This window comes from Podarcis pityusensis, assembly GCF_964106645.2.
Source record: "Podarcis pityusensis genome assembly, chromosome: 3".
NCBI classification, from domain to species: domain Eukaryota; kingdom Metazoa; phylum Chordata; class Lepidosauria; order Squamata; family Lacertidae; genus Podarcis; species Podarcis pityusensis.
The window spans coordinates 85,396,822-85,418,144 of record NC_138026.1 but is presented as its reverse complement, the minus strand read 5'-3'; the positions used below and the strand labels follow the sequence as shown (position 1 = coordinate 85,418,144).

The 21,323-nt window shown below is 42.2% G+C and overlaps 1 protein-coding gene across 5 annotated transcripts in view; it reads left to right on the top strand.

Moving 5' to 3' along the window:
* The window catches only part of MDGA1 (MAM domain containing glycosylphosphatidylinositol anchor 1), a 254,707-nt gene that overhangs the window by 103,259 nt on the left and 130,125 nt on the right, over window positions 1-21,323 (top strand). For all 5 annotated transcript variants that reach the window (XM_081000125.1, XM_081000124.1, XM_081000126.1 and 2 more), the window contains exons 5-8: window positions 4,786-4,918; window positions 12,318-12,587; window positions 13,422-13,751; window positions 15,891-16,184. In XM_081000125.1, the coding sequence (XP_080856251.1) occupies window positions 4,786-4,918; window positions 12,318-12,587; window positions 13,422-13,751; window positions 15,891-16,184 (1,027 nt within the window). The remainder of the gene's footprint in view (window positions 1-4,785; window positions 4,919-12,317; window positions 12,588-13,421; window positions 13,752-15,890; window positions 16,185-21,323) is intronic.

The following is a 21,323-nucleotide window of genomic DNA, read 5'->3' as shown; positions in this document are numbered from 1 at the left end:
CACCCAACTGACTGAGTTGCCCCAGCCACTCTGTGTGGCTTCCAACAAATCAATATAATAGGCTCATAATAACTAATCTCTCTGCTTTATCATATAGCCTCTAACACCTGCTTGCTTATACCATAATAGTTATTTTTTTTGCACTTCCAATATTGAACAAAACTTATCCCACTGTTCCAGTGACTCTTTTTTTCATAATCCATCCTTCCCAAAATATTTTAAAACAGAAACTCTTTAACGTCACTGTTCTATGCCAGGTATTACTTTCACATTCTTTTACAGATGGTAATTAGAATTTTTTTCTTCCATATTTTACCCATTAAAATTGATTTTGGCAATATTTTTCTGCTTTAAAACTTCATACTGAAACTTCCAGTTTTGCCAACTGAAGAATCATTGGCTCATAGTTACCTTATACCCACTTATATTCTAAATAGTTATAACTGACCAATTTTTTAATATATTTGCACAACCACCAAATACGTCAAAAGCCTGCAAAGTCTTGACAACCCCATCCTCACCATGCATTTGAACCATTATTCTACCACTTTATAAGTCATGATTCTGCCAAAGAGTTCGGGAAAATGTAGTTTGTTAAGGCTGTTGAGGGTTGTTAGGAGACCCCCATTCCCCTCACAGAGCTACAGTTCCCAGAATATTTGAACAGTCAATTCCTTTTCCTAAGGAACTCTGGGACTTGTAGCTTGGTGAGGGGAATAGGAGTATCCTAAAACTCTCACCACTCTTAAAAACTACATTTTTTTCAGGACTCTTTAGGGGAAATCATGACTGTTAAAGTGGTATAATTGTGATGTAAATGTATGGAGCAGATGTGGCCATCTTGCCCAACATGATACCGAGGGCTTTTGCAGCTGGAACTTGCTGGAACTCAGTTCTGGCTCAGTTCTGTTGGGTGCCATTGCCATTATAAGAGAACAAGGAAGGTGTTCATGGTGATTTCTGGCACCCCTTTGTCTAGAAAAAGAGCACTGATGCATTTGATAATGTATTCATTTTGTTTGTAATCTCAAAGGTGCAAAATACAATAAGTACAACAATTTACAGGTATTTTCTCTTGTAGCCACACCCCAAGAATGTATAGTATCATTCCTACAAACCTTTTTGCATATTATTAATTACAGTTATCTTGTTTGGACATATTTCTCTTTACAACGACTCACAAATGGGCATCTGGATACCGTACACAATTAAATCTGTTGCTTCAACCACCTTTTACAAAAATAAATTCTGCTTAGTCCTTTCTGCTTCCAGAAATTATAGTACACTCTACCTTGCTCAAAACAGTTCATAGAATAGAAGGATGGATTCATTGATCCTATTTGCAACAAGAGGAAGTCTGGATGATCTTCTGGTTAGTTCCTGTCCTAGAAACCTTATTTCACATAACCACTACAGTATAAATAACTGTATGATAGGATAGCAACTATCACATTCCATTGACTAGCCAAGTTTGATGACCTATGACAGGAGCATATCTGAACCAGCAGTTTCATAGGATCAGGTAACTAGGAAATACAAACACTGTGTTAAGTTTATACTATTGTATGGCTAAGATGAGACAGAAAAGTTTGTGTGCACAATGTCACACTCATCTGTATGCCTTCTGCCATCTCAGCTTCGTGACTGCATACGGGTCTTTAAAATGAAGCTTAGACAGTTGGTTACATTAACAAGTGGAGTAAAGTGAATTGTAGACTTAATAGTTTGGGCTTTACAGTCCCTGGTTCTACACATTTACTCAATGTTTACTGATCAATAAATCGGACGCATACGAACCCTGCATAAATCACTTGTTGACAGGCAGGCTGTAAATGCCATTGTTCATGCCGCTTAGCAACCATTCTCCAGGGAGGTGTTTTTCACAGGGGTCTTGGTCTCCTAGGTATTTATTTTACTCATCCAGTTCATATATTACACATTCCATTGCATACTGTTATGTGAACATCATGTTCTGAGCTGTATAGTCAGCTCTAGTGAATTTGTAGTAGAATCATAGAACATCTAGTCCAACCTTCTGCAATGCAGGAATCTTTTGCCTAGTGTGGGGCTCAGTCCAATGACCCTGAGATTAAAAGTCTCATACTCTTACCAACTGAGCTATCCTAAGTGGCTTTATATGTGATTGGTCTCATGAAAGACATTCTCTAAAACAGAATTTCTTGAAGCAAAAAGGCAAGTGGAACCTAACACAAGCAGTGCAACATTGCTGAGAGCTCCCAATTAGTATGCTGCTTGACCCAAATGTTGACATATTCAATGCTGCATGCCTATCTTGGCATGACAGCCTCAAAAAGTTAGTCTGGAAAGTCCTCTGGAAAGATCTTCTAAATGGAAACAGGAGGTCAAGAGGACTGATAAGTTATGGAAAACCATACATTGCAGGAGGAAAGAAAGAAAGAAAGAAAGAAAGAAAGAAAGAAAGAAAGAATCATCATAAACTAGTGGGGTATTTTTTTAATGATCCAAAAATCAAAATGGAAACTTTGGCAAGATAGCACTAAGTGCAGATTATTAAGAAGGACTCTATTGGTGGTGCAGAAGAGTAAGGGCAAGAAATAAGGAACTCATTTTGTAGACTAATGAAATTCATTTCATATGATATAGGTGGATCTTAGCAATATAGTTTATTGTCCCTCAGCTGTCAAGTGACATGAAGAAAAAGATAGCCTTATTCAGTTTTCTGCTTAAAGCAAAAGGGAAAGTCTGTTCCCCCCAGCCCTATTTAAAGCTGTTATGTCCGAAATGAATCATCCTAGAATTCTGTATCCGCTTTTCTAGGAATACAGTGGTGCCTCGCAAGACGAAATTAATTCGTTCTGCGAGTTTTTTCGTCTTGCGAATTTTTCGTCTTGCGAAGCACGGTTTCCCATAGGAATGCATTGAAAATCAATTAATGCGTTCCTATGGTCAGAAAAAGTCCAAACAAAGCCAAATTTGGTACAAAAAGAGTTTATTAAGTGCTCTTTAAAGTCACACATACTGTAAAGAGCATTTCAAAAATTGAAGGAACAATAATTTAAGTTTCTAAACATGACAGAAAAGCATTCAAAAGTCACCAAAGTCTTCAAAAACCTCAAAAAAGGCTACCACACCGCGTGCTATGAGTTGCTCCTCGAAGTCAAGTCGCAACTGCACCTCTTCAAGCAATGCACCCTGGGAAATAATGGTTTTAAGAAAAAGGAAACAAACTTGCAAGACGTTTTCGTCTTGCAAAGCAAGCCCATAGGGAAATTTGTCTTGCGAAGCAACTCAAAAAACAAAAAACTCTTTCGTCTTGCGAGTTTTTCGTCTTGCGAGGCATTCGTCTTGCGAGGCACCACTGTAAGTTCCATTGCACTCAGTTAGACTTACTTCGGAGCACACATATATAGGATTCCAATTTTGTTCTGGGCTTCACCTGTGGACCCACCTCAAACTGCTGGTTTGTGGGGGGGGGGGGGTTTACCCACCAGATCAGAATAGTTTCCTGGTGAAGACTGGTGGGGGGAAAATGTTATCCCTCCCCAGCAATGATCCTGTTTCCCAAAGGGTCATTGGTAGGGAGTTGGCTTTTGCCACACACACACCGGGGATTTTGAGGGACACAACCTATTCTCTCTGGGAGAGAATTGTTTCAACTGACTGCCTAGGGGAAGACACAGATCTACATAAAAAACTGTTTGTAATATTCACCTCAACATTCTTCCAAATCACTGTGATTGGAGAGAACTCAGGGTGTTTCCCTAATCAGCTTGGTTTCACTTTAAAAAAAATGCAATAGTTGCTTTAATCAGGGGAGAAAAATAGGGTTGTTTTTAAATGCAGCATTTTTGGTGCCCCTGAATCCACAGAATGATTCGGAGCATTAAGGGAATCCCTGATACAATGCGAAGACCTCAGGAGAATAACTCCTGTTCACCTAGTAATTTGTGAAGTACGCTGAGCTAATGCACACTCCTACTATTTGCATATTCAAGGTTTGTTGAAGTAATGGATTATCAAATATGTGAATGAAACATTTTGGAAACCTTTTAGAGTGTAAGTTCAAAAGGCAGAATATGTTGGCCATTTCCAAATATTCAAAGGCATTCCAGGAAAATGAGAGGAACAGCTGTTTGCCCTAGCTGGTGAATAAAGGACAAGAAGCACTGATATTTAAACTACAGGGCAGCTGAGCATTTGGAATAAGCTGCCTGGAGAGTGAAATCTCCTTCCCTGGAAGACTGGACACACATCTGTCAATGATATTCTGCATATAAGATCAATTGTTTTGGGAAAGAGAGTTGCAGGAGATGTATTGATTCATAATATTGCCATCCCATCTTCCTTTTGTGGCACTCAATGTAGTGTACGTAGGATTCCCATGTGATTTCCCTCTTGGCCATGCCCTGACCAGAATCAAAGTTGCATAAGTTGCAGCAATGTTATGGCATCACACATCTACAAACTGTGTCCTGTACTTTGTAGGTTTATGGCCCAGCAGTTACGGTGTGGGGGGGGAGGGTTTGGGGGATTTCCATTGGTGAAATTGGGAGGTTTGTTTTTAGAACTGAAGAAGGAAGGAAGGGTTAAATGTTGCCACTCTGTGTGCTGTAATTCTCCCCTCAGCCTCAAAAATAATCTTCTCCTGTGTTGCGCTTAGGCATAGAGGAAATTGGACAGGACTGTTTGCATGTACAAACCAATCCTAACATTCTTTGATGGAAACACTGTCTGGGTCATATTAAAGTCTGACAATCTTCCCTCCCTCTTCCCCTTCCTCTTCCTGTTTCCCTCCAAATCCAGGGAGAAACCAAAGTCCTGAAGCTGAAAAATCTGCGACCCCAAGACTATGCCAGTTACACATGTCAGGTGTCTGTTAGAAATGTTTGTGGCATTCCTGACAAGTCAATCACCTTTGAACTTACGAACACAACAGGTAAGTGAGAGACCTCCAGTGGGTAATGTCAGTAGGAAATGTGTCAGCATATGAGTCCCCCCCATTAAGATCAGCAGCAGAGGCTTTGCTGGCAGGAGGGAAGGAGGGATATTTGAGCAGGAACTTACATTTTTTACTGTGAATTGGGGGAATCTTCCTACAACTGATTATTGGGAATCTTCCTACAACTGATTCTAAGTTCACATTTCCACATGTTTGCCCTTATAAGACTTCTTTAAAGTGTGTTTATGAGACAAAATGTTACACCAGAAGGGGCTGTGGGACAGATCAAATCATACACGATATTGCTTTTCCTTCAGCTCTACTCCAGTATGGGAAATGAGTCTGTTTGGGAGGAAAGTGCTGGGGGATTGCAGGGAAATAAGCTTTGCAGGGAGATAATACTTGGGGCCAACATCTCCTTCCCACTTGTCCAACACTTTTGCTTTTAAAGCCCAACCATCCTGCTGCTGCTGTATATATGTTTGGTGTATGACTAAAGGTTCTGTCACTGTCATTGAGGTCTTTCTTAATGTTAGAGCCTTCAGTCCCTTTTGCAAGGATGTCTGACTGGAGAATGGAGAATAGGCAGTGCAACTCTAAAGGCACACATGCCTTTGATTTGAAACAGAGAGAATCCTGTTTGACTTGAACATTGCTATTATTCTTAAGAAGTATATGTAAAAACACCATAAAAAATTGTCTTTAAATATCTACTTCCCCCACTTCTACCACCACTGCAATTTCACATGACTGCACTCAGGAAAGGTCCTTTTGTCCTCACGGAATCTTTGCCCTCATGAATTTTGTAATGGTGCCTATGACCTGTGAGTAGGGGCCAGGGAGGAAAAATAAATTCAGTTCACAATGAAAGGCAAACATATCTACCGGTAATTCGTGCTTTCCGAAACAATACACAAACCAAAACATGCTCATCTTTTGAAATTCCCACTTCTCTGAATTTTGCAGTGTCTACTTCTCCAGTGAAGTTATGTGTAAAAAAAATTATATGCATCTACTGGGAATAAGGGTACTTCTAAATTCACATAATAGTGAAAATAACATACAAAAGCGCATTATATTACAGGAAATTGCCTTAGAAAAAACTTGTTATTAGGAAAATTACATGCAAACATGTACATTAAGAGAAATTCGCACAAAAATGCTGGTGACTTTTCATGAGGACTTTTTCAAAAACAATTTGCAAAGTGGTGTGGAGTACTGACTTTGAGTGTCATGGTTGTCACTCAGACCATGATGACAGATGCTCTTACTTGATATTAAGGAAGAGAACTTTACTGAGGCTGATTTAACAGGCGAAGAGTCACAGCAGCCTCAAAACTTGGACTAGGAAATGGGAACAGCATGACTAGCTGGGCTAGAAGAAGAAGCACATTTTGAAGGAGTCCAAAATCAGGGCAAGGAGTTAAGAACTGCATAGAAGCAACCGAATTGTTTAAATAGATTGACACACTCACCTGCCAAGTTTCAAAGGTGAGGTAAGCTTCCTTGGGATACTCCTGTGCCTTGAGGAAATGTCAAGTGTGCACATGTGCACTGCATCAAGGATGATGTGTCTATTACTAGTAGTGGTTCTGGATGACCAGGCTGTGCCCGTCCGATGCCCTGGACCCCATTGATGCTGTCCCTTCCCCAGGAGGGAAGAAGAGGGAAGGCAAGATTCCCACCTCTCCATCCAGAGCTGCAGATTCTGGGAGAAGGGAGTACTTGCCTTCTGCCGCCTCTGTTCTCTGGTCTCAGCCCCCCCCCCACAAATTTCATCCTCTTCTTTGTCCCCCCCCTTGTTTGTCACAGCCTGCCAATCCAAGCCTGAGCCCAATAATACCTTGGGTCTCTTTACATTAAGAAGAGAAATATAAGAAACCAAAATGGACATATTTGGGCATCCCTATCTGTGGGATGATCTTATGTATACAAAACATGTCTTCTACCAGTGAACTGTGACCCTTGAGGAATAAATTAATAGCATAAGGCTTTAGGATAGCTAGCAAGATTTTAGGAGCATTACTAGATAACAAATTGAGCATGACTTAATGAGACAATGATTTAGCCAGAGAGTTGAAAAGCCTAATTCCAGCATGTATATATTTTTAAGGCATCCTATTTAAGACATAGATGGTAGTCACGATACTACTCTGCCCAGTAACGGTTAGACACCCCCCGCCAATGCATCATATTCCCTTCCATGTCTTTTTGTCCAGAAGAGTGTTAACAGAAAGTAAAGGATTCGTAGATGGGGAGTGGAAAAGCAGGAGAGAGACTTAGAAAGCAAGCCAGGAAAGCTAGTGCAGAGTAATGGCTAAGAGATTGAACTGTGAACCTGGCACTTCCTAGGCAGCTCTAATAGCTGAACATTAGAAAGATCTTCCTAGCTGTAAGAGTACTTCGCTGGGGAATGAGCCGCCTGGGAAGTTTCTTCCTCAAAGGGGTCAAGCTAAGCTTGGCCAGACATTGTAACTTCAAGGCTACAGGACTCCTTTTCATAGCATACATTTATCTAGAGAAACCACCACCTTTTTGTTCTGTACTTTCACTCACTAAACCATTAGAATCAGTGTTGCCTCCATAACCTGGGGGGGGGGGGGAGAGAGACGTGGAAATCACCTGTTATTGCCCTGCATGGGAATACGAAAGAGAGTCTTAAGGGTTGACTGAGCTCTAAAAGAAGTTTGCCCCTTCATCCTTCCCCCTTGTATTCTTTTATTAATGGCTTTACAATTATGAGGCGTCAAGGGCCAGCTACAGGACTGTTGCCAGCCCAGAACCCTGCATTTTAGGTACCATTGCTGCGGGTGGAGGAAATTAAGGGTGCTGTGTGTCCCCCCCTTGATTTCAGATAGGATAAGCAGCACAGCTAGTGAATTCTCCCGCAGTTAGACTGCAGCAAATTGGACTTCAAAGGGAATTGAAAGTGACTCTTGCTTGTGTTGCCCCCCTCCCTTTCCACGACAGACTTCGCCAGCAAGTTTTCTGAGCCGAGAACAAAAGGAATCGCCACAGGTTACAAATAAATGAGATTCATCTGCTGCATAACAATGACTGCATATTGTTAGCCTCCATCCGCTAGCAAGGGAAGGATGTGAATGGAGGTGGGCCCCAAAGCTGGTTTTGGATTTTGCGCTGTCTAGCCAGAGCTCTTTTGCCTGAAGAGGTGCTGCTGGCACTTTTACAAGGTGCAGGTGGCAGTTTTACAGGCACTTTCCCTCCCAGTCATACATATAAACAAGCTGCCCCAAGGCACCGCCGGTACCATCAGGTCACATTTTCTGACATTACCGAGAAAGATAAAATAAAATGTTGTTGCTCAGCAGGATTTTAGCTATTAAGTCTGAGAAACCGACATAAAATAAAAAGTATAATTTTGAATTGTTGTCTAAACCAGAGCTTCAGACACACACCCCCACTCCATTGCAGGGCATGTTATGTTGAGAAAAATGCTACTTGGAGCCTCTTCAAGGGCAACAACTTACGTCTTTTCCTATAGGATGAACTGCATCCTGATTGATCCATGTTGGTTTTCAGAAATGAAGACTATCTGTAGCCCATAGGTGTGAAAGAATTATTTTATTTGCAGTGAGGAAAATAAGAGAACTATAAATTCAGCGAAAAGCAGGAGAAATCCCACACTTGTGATTATTCCAGGTTATTTATTATTTAATTATTTGTTCAATTTGTATCCCAACCTTCATCCAAAGATCGCAAGGAAACTCACAACATAAAAATACAAAATGAAAAGATGCTGGGGGCCAACGAGAAGAGAAAATCCTCCGTTTAAGATGCCATCATTTGGTCATGAATTTGGGTAGATGTTCTCCCTATACTTTATGAAGGCTTTTAGAAAATATTAGTAACTCACCAGTTGTATTCTCACATTCCAGGGTTGCTTCAAATGTCCATCTGCCATACGCAAAGATACAGATGGTACTGGTTGTTCAGTGTCATACAAATTGATAAATGAAGGGCATTTTCGTTTACATGTAAAATCAATGCACAGCTGAAAGATAAATCTGTGAGCCTCTTCTAAGTGGTCCATTATCCTCTGATCACTATTCAGAAAAGTCATATCTGAACAGGAGTTCGTAGAAACGGTACTGTGTACCACACCTAACAAAAACCATCCATAATTTCAAATGAGGTACAGATGTGTTCAAAGCCCCATTATAACCACCTTCTTTTCCACAACCAAAACAGATCCTATTCATTCAGCTGCTTCTCTTAGAATTTTCTTTCTAGACTCTTTAGCATCCTTGAAGCTCTCCTAGGGTCATCCAGGTCTATCTCTGTGGTGCTGATTTGAGGAAGTCTTTGTCATTGCGTGGACCAATGACATATGGATTCACACCGTCTTTTAAAATCTAAAAACTTTAACAGGATTGGAAAACAAAAGAATTAAGCACAACACCTCAGCTATGGTGTAGAGTGGCACCATAACTTATTTATTCTTTGACATAAGTATTGTGTTAATACAACATAAAGTGATGTTGGCCTTTCAAACTGCAAGGCCACATGGTTGCTTCATGCCCAGTTTGTTATCCACAATAATCCCTAAATCTTCCTGAGAAATGCTGCTGCTACCTAAGATTATTTTAATATTTTTAATATTTAATTATTTTAATATTTTTTTGGAAGCTGCCCAGAGTGGCTGGGGAAGCCCAGCCAGATGGGCGGGGTATAAATAATAAAATTATTATTATTATTATTACTATTATTATTATTATTATTAAGTTTCTACGTACTCAAGCTTTAGCGCCCTCTTCTTGTGTAGAAAGGAATAGGGACCTTTGTAAGTAGAAGAGAGTATGAAGTTCCCTGATAAATATCAAGAGCCTCCTCAACAGAGGAAACTAAGACTCTTATGGCCCCATCAAAGATGAACAAATTGGATATTGCATAACCTTTTGTAGACCAAAGTCCACTTCATCAGATACATGGTAATAGTAAATTGGCAGGCTTTTATACACCTGGTAGTGGGAAAATGTACAAGAGTAGGGTCAGAGTAAAACAAAATGCAAAAAGAACAGCTTCAATGGCAATTACCTAAAAGCAAAATAATTAGTGAACCGTTTACAAGGTAGTGCCTTCTGTGTTTTGGACTTGAGCCTTCTCCTGCTTCTAGCTTCACACACATCCCCATCCTAGATTTGAGTACATCTAGGAGTGAGCAAATCCCCACCACATTTTGCTCCCCCACCTCTGAGCAACAAAATGAGAGGCATCTCTGCAAATTTACACAGAGGGAAGAATTTGCATGTGCTTGTTGCTGGAGCGCCTCTCGGTTGCCACTGAATGAAAGCCATAATTCCCCTCCCTCCTTTCCTCCAAAAAATTGGCTATTGGGAGTGGAGTCTCAGTGGTGGTGAGTGCATGTACATTTCACATCACTCTCCAGATATATCAGGGCCCCACTGGAGCTCACCTTGGAGTGGTTCTCAAATGATAACATTTGTCTCACTACTAGGTACATCCAGTTTTAATATAATGCCTTGAGTACTAAGTGAGTTGAAAGAAATTGGGGGCACTTCACTTGAGTGAATCTGCATATTTGGCCAGTAAATGGGGAGCACTGCTTTCTGAAGCACTGAGGTAGAACAATCAGTCTGGATGTGGAAAAAAAGAGCAGCTCTGAAATATATATGTTGCTGCCCTTTTATTGAGAGAACAACCCTCTCACTTTCTGTTTGCGTGAGCTGTAACTCAGAAATTCAAGGCAGTCTCAGCACAGCTCATTAACACAGGGTCCAAGGAGAAGAGATGGCAGAAATAATGATGTCGTTAAATCAAGCTTTATGAATATGTAACAACACCTTATTTTGCATTATTACGATTGTTACTTAAAACATGCTCTCATCCTTTGTACCTCTGACTGGTGCTTTCTGAGCTCTGTTTGGAGTCTCTGATGGTGCTGACAAGCTTTAAAGGGGCTTTAAAGGGTCTTTGAGAGATTAGACAGAAAAAACATAGAGAAATGCCTTTTGGATCTGTGTCTGGGGATGTGGGAGGGGGGAATTAATCAGAAGGGTCGAGGTTAAGCATTCTAAAGGAGAGGAGCTGCCCATTCATAATGCGACTCCTTGCATAAAGGGGAAGGCTCAAGGATTTGTGAATGAGGTTAGAGTTGAGTGTTTGATATGTACACAGGGCAAGGAAATGGGTTAGCACCAATTGCTAGGGGTGGCATTAACAAACTAAAGGAGTTTTACTCTTTTGTTGTTAAGGCCTGAGCTTGTGGGAATTAAATCCATAAGGAAAAATCTTTTGACATCAGGAGTCTGCTTTGAGAAATAAAATGAGATGTGGGGATTTGGAAAAGACCGTTTTGCCACAAAATGTGATCGGATGCTTCTAATGTCCTCCCTTCGCCCAGAGAGGGCAAAAGCATGACAGCAGAGGCAGCCATGGTTCAGCATGTGCGGCCTTTGTCTGTCCAGCAGAAAAGAACTGCTACTTTACTCGACAAACCATTTGCACTGTGTCTGTCATACATCCCTGAGAAGCCAGCAGTGAATTACTGTTGGATATTCTAGCAGTAATTTAACACTGAACTACTGCTGGATTGGTGTGAATTCTACAGTGGAATTCTGTATTAAGGAATAGTGCCGGGTGAGATTTCTGGGGCTTCCCACAGATAGATTTAACCAGCAAGGAGTGTTTCTAGGAGGTGGGCAGGGGACATTCTTCTCCAGCTCAGCAGGCTTTCCAAGCCCCCAAACTTTGCTTGGGTGAACTTGTCCAGCATCCTGGAGCAAACCAACAGTGCCCCAGGGGAAATCGTAGAAGCTACACCAGTGCCTAGAAAGCACCATGGTCCCATCCTGAAGCCTTGAGATGTAGTGATGACTACTAACCTGGCTGGATTTAAAAGAGGATTAGATAAATTCATGGAGGATAAGGCAATGAACGGCAGCTAGCCCTTTCCAAGAATGCCTCTGAATGCCAGTTGTTGGAAATCACAAGTGGGAATAGTGCTGTTGTGCTCAAGTCCTGCTTGTGGAATTCCTATAGGCCTCCGGTGATAACAGGATTCTGGCCCAGATGGACAATTAACCTGATGCAGCAGCCTCTTACGTTACTAAGGAGAGACAAGAGAAGCTGGAAGCTGTCCTGAAGTTACAAGAGGGTGATCTGCCTGTTCTGGAAATTGATTGCATAAATATAATTGAATCTTTTGGGATGAGATATACCTTCATATTTAATCCAGATAAGATGGAACTGCATTCTTAGAATCACATATTTGAGAAATACTGCCTTCTGACATGTCATCTTTAGCCCAGATTTTCCCTATAAATGAAAGAGAAAAAAACCCAAGTGTCCTCCTTTGGTAAATAAAGCAAACTACACCGGCACAATTAACCTTCGCCTCTCTCTCTCTCACTTCCAGCTCCACCAGCCCTGAAGTTGTCTGTCAATGAGACCTTGGTGGTGAACCCGGGAGATAATGTCACCATTCAGTGTCTGTTGACTGGTGGGGACCCTTTGCCCCAGGTCGTCTGGTCCCACTCACCTGGCCCTATGCCCCGCAACAGCCTTATCCAAGGGGGAAACCTCACCATCTGGAGCATCCGTGCAGAAGATTCAGGGTATTACAACTGCACGGCCATCAACAACGTGGGGAATCCAGCCAAGAAGACAGTGAACCTTTTGGTGCGATGTACGTGTTTCAGCGGGCTTAGCTGAAGGCTGGCTCTAGTGCACGCCCAGTGCACGCAAACACACACACGCACATGCTGCTTGATTGTAAAAACAAACCGCAAAATGGTTACAAAAAGATAAAACAAGAAAATCAAGAAAAATTCACAACCACACTTAAAATCTTGCAAAAGTTAAAATACTAAATCAGATTAAAATTACCTTAGCTTTCTAAACATAATACTAGCACTATGGGCTAGAGAATAATATTAAATATATTATTCCATTTCAATTTATTGTCTGCCCTTCACCAATTTAATGTTCAATATTAAAAGCAATTAGGCCCAGCACATATTCCAACTTGCCCACAAAGCTGTTTCCCCCCACCAAACCATGCCTTCACCCTCACCTCGTGTCATATGTGATGTCAGGTGTGGATAAGTAAGGACATGGCAAGTAATGAACAATCTGCAGCTTAAAGTGAGCTCCCAGTTGTTCCTTTCCAAGTGGAGCTTACTAACAATGAGCCCCATTAGAATCAGCTGCACTAAGGAGGTCCCCTATTGGGAATCAGGTTGGACAGTATAGTCAGCAAACCCCGCTATGTCCTTTTCCTGCTCTATGTCCTTTTAGGTGCAGGTTGAATGTAAATCATGCCTGCAACCAGACTTTTCAGGGGCTCAGCTGCCGAGCACTTAAATTGAACCCTTTGAGCTTTGGCAGGTGGCCCACAGGTATGTGAGAATTATGGTCTGGTTCATGGGCTGGATCCAGTTCCCCACCCCTGCCTTAGAAGGTACATGGTGCCGTTGCATTAAGTGACTATTCACCAGCTTGGCATTTGTGTCTCTTACAGCCATGAGGAATGTTACATTCCAGATCACTCCTGACGTGATCAAAGAGAGCGAGACCATCCAGCTAGGGCAGGACCTGAAGCTCTCATGCCATGTGGATGCTGTCCCCCAAGAGAAGGTTTTCTACTTCTGGTACAAAAATGGGAAGCTGGCCAAGATCTCAGACCGGCTAGTTGTCATCAGGAATGATCCAGAACTTCCTCCGGTGACTAGCAGCCTGGAGATAATTGACCTACGCTTCACTGACTATGGCACGTACCTGTGCGTTGCTTCTTTTCAAGGAGCACCCATTCCTGACCTCAGTGTTGAGGTGAACATTTCTTCAGAAACAGGTGAGCCTTCCGCATGGGCCTTCTTCTTGGACTATTGAGGAGGTTGAATTAAGTTAAAGAACTTCATATACCTCAGCAAAATCTTTGTGGGAAATTTTGAAAAAGCAGCCCAAGAATAGGAGTGCAAAGTTTAATCAATCAAACTGGTACATTTGCTTTAATCGCATGGCACATGCATAGGCACACAGAAACAAATGAATATACCTTCCATTGGAGGAGCTAGATAAGTGCACCACAGTGAAGTTCTTCCTCCCCTTTCCAAATTTGATTAAAAAGGTCCTTAAAGAAGGCTTTCCACCCAGTCTGTGTCCAAAGGTAGCAGGTGGGTCTAGTCACTTCATATTTCTTAGTGAAACCATTGTGGAATAAGCATGTGTGCAGTACATATAAGATCATCTTGGTAAATTGTGGCCTCACTTGTGGGATTGTACTTCTTCAAATAAAAAGTGAGGTACCACCTGTCTGGATGCTTCCCCGTGTTTTGAGTTGTTTTTTTTAAGACTGCTTATAGAACAATAACATTTCAAGGAGAAGACTTTTAGACTAGGCTAGATTTTGCTATGCAGATTGGCTCTGAGAGACCTAAAAAGAGAGAATCTGATTACATTCTTCCTCGGGGTTATATCTCTCAATGTTGTAGCTGAGAGGGGCAAAGCATTTGGGCAGCTGGAGTACAGGGCATTTTGAAGGCCATCATTTGCACATTATGGAAATTAGAGCTGCATGCTCCAGAGAGAATTTCCATATCAGGATCCTTGGCAGTCCTTTCCTACTCTCTAACACAGGGAAACAAAGAGGTGGTCTTAAATTCTCCTTTATGTGATCTTTAAGAAATGTTGAATGATTGCATTGAATGGCAGCTCTTTCCTCTCATGGCCAGTGGACCACAGTGGTGGGCTAGGAAGAGGGAAGTAGTTCTGTGTTCCCTGTCTCTCTGGCTTCATCCCACAAGTGAGGCCACAGCTTAGCAAGATGGCCATCCTCAGTAGGAGGCCCTGAGAGACAGCTTTAATTAAAAACTCCACAAATGTAATTTACACGTTTTCCCCTTGGAGAAAATTGTCTCCTGCCAGGTGAGCGTGTGCCAGCGGTGCTGAGCTGGAAGGGTGCAGCTCCATCTTCGCACCGTAGAGAAGAGGATCTGATGAGATTCCTCAACCCACGGGAGACCTGCAAATTGAAAATTCACCTCCTTATTGCCTGGCAAAGTTGCCGCTGGAGATACTGGCGGCTGGAGCCAGCCTAAATATACTCTTAAGGCAGCTATGTACTCCTTTTGTGTGTTATTAAAATAATCACACTCTCCCTTGCCCTAATATACGTGGGTCACACTGAGCCATCACTGGGCAGTGCAGGTTAAAATGACTTCAGGACTTCTGAGTTTCATCTAAGGAGGAATAATACAAGCCCTCTGGCACATGAAAGCATCAGTGCATATGGAAACAAAAGAGGCAGCTGGAGGAAGGAAATTTTAGAGAAGGAGGAGACATTTCTTTCTGTGATCTTCAGGTGTTCCATCCCTGGGCTTGGCAAAACTTGGCTTTTACAGAGGTAGAGGACTCAGGCAACAGAGATGAATCCCAAGTTTCATCTTGATGGCAGGGGTCAGAAATCTGTAGCCCCACCACCCCACCCCACCCCCAAATGTTGCTGGACTACCTGTCCCACTAACCCTGACCTTGGGCCATGCTGGCTAGTGCTGATGGCTGTTGATGTCCAACAACATCTGGAACCTCCAAGGTTCCTTCAAATGCTGTGATTCTGTGAAAGCAGAATATAAGTACAGCAAGTGCTGATTTTTAAGAACATTTCCAAACTAGCTGGAAAGGAGGATTCTGAGTAGAACCTAGCAGAAAAAGGAAAGCTCCTCCCTATGACTTGCAAAAGCCAGATATTTGCAAAATAAGGAATTGTGTTCATTTACTAGATAATTTAGTCAGGTTAAAGGATTTAACCTCTACTGCTCTGGGAGCTCAGACTTCAGCGACCCATAACAAAGGATTTGGATTTTATTTTTTATCACCACCACCTTATTGCAATGCACCCATTTAACCAACTCCTAAGTATTTTTGTTGTGCTAAGCAAGCGAGGTGCAGCACAGTGTGTGAATGGTCCTTTCTTGTCGTCTTCTCCCATTAGTGCCTCCATCCATCATGGTGCCCAAAGGTCAGTCCACCATCACTGTGCGCGAAGGCTCTAGGGCAGAGTTGCAGTGCGAAGTCCGGGGGAAGCCCAAGCCTCCCATCCTTTGGTCCAGAGTAGATAAGGAGGCTCCTATGCCCTCAGGTGCCATGACAGTGGAGACAAGCGACGGGAAGCTGCATTTGGAGAAAGTCACCCGAGAACTGAGTGGGACTTACAAGTGCCAGACAGCCAGGTACAATGGCTTCAACATTAGACCCCGGGAAGCCCTGGTGCAGCTCAATGTACAGTGTGAGTACAGCTGTAGAATTTCATTGCTCTTTGCTTCTATGCATCAGTGTTCTAGTTGCTTCAGAGGTGAAAGTGCATGCCTCTAGGAAGAGCATCTCTTGTTGGACCTAGTTGTTCTCTGTTTTCCCTTGGAATAACAAAATCCACATGCATGAAGAGTGCAATTGAGATACTACAACTTGAAAGAACCTACATATTTGAAAAAACCTCAGTATGGTGAAATGATGGGCTTTCCATCATTTCACCAATGATTGAATTAACTCTTCCGGAACTGAAGCTGTCTGCCACTTCCAATCTCCTTGCTTGGACTCTTTTGGCAAGAAAGAATTGCTGTCTCTTCCCACCTCCATTTCTTTTTTTACTCCTTGGGTTCATCGGTGTGTCACAAATGACTGACTTAAGCATTAGATGTGAGCAGGTGGCTTTTATCATTAATATTGTTGGCTAGGATTGCTGTGGACTTATTTGCAGTTGGATGTGCAACTCTGACTTTCTTTTTTCTTGATGGCCTTGTGATGCCTTCTTGTTCCATAATAAGATTCTAAACAGAAACCCTTGAAAACCATGACTACCTAGGTGAAGTTTCGCTTTACTTCACTTAAATAGGGAGAACATATGAATTGATTTTATTTTGTAAAGCCAGATAAGAAGTTGGGTTAACCCTGTTTCTGTGGTCCTTCTCATGCCCATCTTCACACTACAGTGAACATGACAAACTGCAAACCATGTGCTCTGTTTACATTCACAAGTCCTGGATTGTTTTAATTTCAGGACTGTTTCAAAAATAAGACTTCCTTTTATATTTTGGTATATTATGAGGCAGCAAGCAGATAACTTAGACTCTCATCTGGGAGCATAATTTTAGCAGCATTCCAATGTTGGGTCAATGGCAGAGTCTGAAAGGCGTTTATTGGAGTCTGGTCAGATGCAGTGTAAGGCCAGTTTGCCCATGATGAGAGGAGATATTTAATCTCTGTGCTCTGGAAAGATGCCACTCAGTTACTCTCTATGACCTTGGATGACCCAAGTTATTTGGGAGTCAGCCAGAAGGCAATGTGATTCCAAATATGTTGCCTTCTGGCTGGCCCATAACCAACTCACATCGGACATGGATCAGTCACAGCTGTAGCAAAGCAATATGTTTGGTGTGTGTGTATTTTAAGGATGGATCTTTCCCTAGCGTTCATAGTGTAGCAGCTTTCTTGATAGCATATGTGAATAATGCGCTCTTTGCAGGTGATCAAATGCTGAACCGGGCAGAATTTTTAATACCTGAGACAGGATGAAAGCAATTTGGCTCTTTCACTCTCCAGGTCTGGGATGAAGTCATTGCTTGGTGTTATTAATGGGAGTGGTGAATTGAAGGCATGTGGTGATAACTCTTTTTGCAAAGGTAGCCTCCCATCAGGAGAATTTCAGGACCATATTTCCTGTGGAATGTAGGTGGCTTTGGGAATGAGAAGCTGGCAGGTGTGGGATTAAGAGAGAGAATGTTAATTTGCACCATCAGGCACCATCCCTGGGCTGCTGTCACCAAATAGCATGCTTACAGTACACACAGCATCGCTTATTAGAAACCAGCCGTTCTTTCTATGCACTCCCCCCTTTCTCCTGCAGAAATAAAGAAATCTGTACTGAAAACCTGGACAGAGCCAAGCAAATGCCCTCAATTTTGTTGTCTAAATCTCCCTGAAAAGCAATATCACAGAGCAAACAACTCGAGGTGCAGTTTAAAGATGCTAGGTTCAAATTACAATTGGATCCTGATGAACATATCTGTACCCCCCGCCCTCCACACACAAATATAATATTACCCGAGTGAATCAAGAAGAAGAAGAAGAAGAAGAAGAAAACATACACGAAATGCAACACAGGCCTTGAGCTAGCATAACCCTTGCTCCCTGCAAGCCATGCTTTTCAACTCAGGACCCAGCCTTTGAAAACAGGCCCCTGTTCCCCTTCCCTTCTCCTCTCTTTCATGTGATACTTGCTTCCTGTTGTTAAGCATGGTTTCACATCAAGAGCAGAAGAAGAGCCTGCTGGATCAGGCCAATGGCCCATCTAGTCCAGCATCCTGTTCTCACAGTGGCCAACCAGGAAACCCCACAAGCAGGACCTAAGCACAACAAGAGCACTCTGTCCTTCATTTCTCAGCAACTGGAGGGGCAGCCATTGATTGCCTTATCCTCCGTGAATTTGTATAATCCTCCTTAAAAGCCACCCAAGTTGGTGGTCATCACTGCCTTGTGTGTTTCATTGGGTGTCCATGAGTTCCACGAGGGAATTTTGCCCATGCCATGTGTAAATTTATTAACTTAAATCATGCCACTTCTTTCGCACCTTTTATTTAAACTGAAAAGTCCCAAATGCTGCAACCTTTCTTCATAGGGCAGTCGCTCTGTCCCCTTGATTGACCTTTTCTGAAACTCTTCCAACTCTACAGTGTCCTTTTTGAGATTGGGTGACCAGAACTGTACACAGCATTCCAAATGTGCTTGCACCATAGATTTGCATGGTAGCATTACGATATCAGCAGTCTTATTTACAACCACTAGGATGGGATTTCAAAGCTGTCACACATTGTACAAAGAGGGAAGATGAAATGAGTGTGTTCTCAAGGCTGGTTTCCAATCTACAAACAGGGAAACGAACGTTGTGTTTCTACCAGATCACAGAATCGAGGCACCCTTAATAAGGGATGGTTCAAATTATCATTTTAAGGTTCATTTTGGTGGAACTATTGCAAACAGAATTTATCAGCTCATGAGTGGATTGTACAGTGTGGTGTTTTCAATGGGCCTTTGAACTGCAGCTTATTATACCCCTACTCAAAACTTGTTCCAGAAAGTTTCCAGGGATCTCGTGGCGAGTTGTGATTCAAAGATGTATTTATTGAAAGAATCCCAGAATAGGCTTGCCATACCTTTGATCTCATTGCATTGCAAACGAACTGAAATGGCTGTATGAACTCGCATGCAGATTTTGGTCATTTCAGGGAAGGGCAAGCCATCATACCCCTGCACAGTCTTGGTCAAGAGACCTTGCAGTTCCTTCTTTAGGACCATCTGCTGGATCATTTTCAGAATCTTTCTGATCTTTAAAAGAGCGCCTCATTATTTGGAAAGCACCGCAACACTCGGGGTCACCTCCATGCCCTCGTTGCTGGTCCCTCTCCTTCTCATGTGGGGAGTGAGGCATTATAGACGGGTGCGTGCATGTGCTCCACTTAATTGAGCCACTGCTCTCCAGCACAAGCAGCTCATTAGCTTTATGACTTGCCCTGGAATTCTAATCTTGTCGGAAATGGGAATCGTGTGGTTGCTGAAGGCGCTCTGATGAGAGCGCAAATTTTTCCTCCGCTTGTTCTTTCCAACTGAGAATCTGCTCTGATGATGAGTGTGTGTTATAGGTATATATTTGTGTCTGTGCACGCTTGTGACTTGCTTTTGAACTGGCTCTCTTGGGGGAAAGTGAATTCTGGGTGATAATTTGGTTGTTTTGCTGATTTGTTCCAAAGCTAAAGTTGCAAAAAAAGAGAGAGGGGGGAAAAATCAATACAGCAGATCTGATTAGATGTCAGAACCTGTTTCTCTGTTTGTTTTTTCTTCTTCTTTTCCTTTTCCTTTCCACCCACCAATATATAGTTTTGTATCGTGGCACACAAAGCTCTGAAATTAGCTTTGCTAGCGATACTGCTACACTGGGAAGTGGGGGTGGGAGTGGGGCAGAGGCTTACAAACTTCTAATCTCTTGGAGATGGTTATTTGTCATCCATGTGTTTTGAAAATAGGAATAAATCACTGCACACTACTTACAGGAATGAGCTAATGGTAAAATGTTCAGACTTTAGTTATGGTGGGGGGTTTTTAGGTGCACATCTAGGAATTTTTATTTTAATGTGTCTGCCTAACAGTGGAAAATACAAATGGGGCAAACGTGTTTCCAAGTATTTTTTAATATTCTTGTATTCATCAGAGATATAATGAGGAATGATTAAGAGAGTTGGATATATTTAGCCTGGAAAAGAAAATACTGGGATGTCATGTGATATGATGTGATAGCCACCTTCAAATTTCTGAAAGGCTGTCACAAGGAAGATGGAGCAAGTTTGTTTTCTGCTGCTCTGGAGGGTAGGACCAAACCAATGGATTCAAATTACAGAGAGAGAGAGAGAGAGAGAGAGAGAGAGAGAGAGAGAGAGAGAAGGAAGAACTTTCTGACAGTAAAAGCTGTTCAGCCGTGGAATGAATTACCTCAGAAAGTTGTTTTTGAAGTTTTTAAACAGAGGTTGGATGGTGCTCTGTCAGGGATGCTTTAGTTGCGATTCCTGCATTGCAGGAAACTGGACTAGATGACCCTTGGGATCCCTTCCTGCCTTTAACCAGCTGACCCAGGGCAGGGCCTGACAAGTTTTATAAGAACTGCTGCTGCTGCTGCTGCTGCTCAGCAGAGAGGGCTTCTTCTTTTAAATTGTTTTTTATATCCTTTTAAATTCTTTTTTTTAAAAAGTGTTTTAACAGTTTTTAAATGAGTTGTAAGGGCATTATGTGGGATGTGCCTGGGAGGAGAGGAGTGCCAGGCAAAAAACAGTTCCTTTTTAACCATGCCTTTAGTGGCTTTGATTGACATCCTTTGCCCTTTTAAAAAGTGGGGTTTTTGGGGGGGGTGCTATTGGGTTGTTGTTTTCATTTTGATTATATATTTTGTGGTTTGGTATTTTGATTTTGTTCTGGGTATAGGGCAGTATAAAAATTCAATAATAAAAATTATGATTATAATTATAATACAGTGGTACCTCGGGTTAAGAACTTAATTCGTTCTGGAGGTCCATTCTTAATCTGAAACTGTTCTTAACCTGAGGTACCACTTTAGCTAATGGGGCCTCCTGCTGCCGCCGCACCACCGCTGCACAATTTCTGTTCTCATCCTGAAGCAAAGTTCTTCATCCGAGGTACTATTTCTGGGTTAGCGGAGTCTGTAACCTGAAGCATCTGTAACCCGAGGTACCACTGTAGGCATAAGGTGATCCTTTTAAGTAGACAGGTTCTTTCTTTAGGGTGGGTTTCTGATGCCTGCATTTTGCAGCTTGGATTCCCAACTCCAGAAAATCTCTTCCCCTATAGCAACACCATGCGTCTT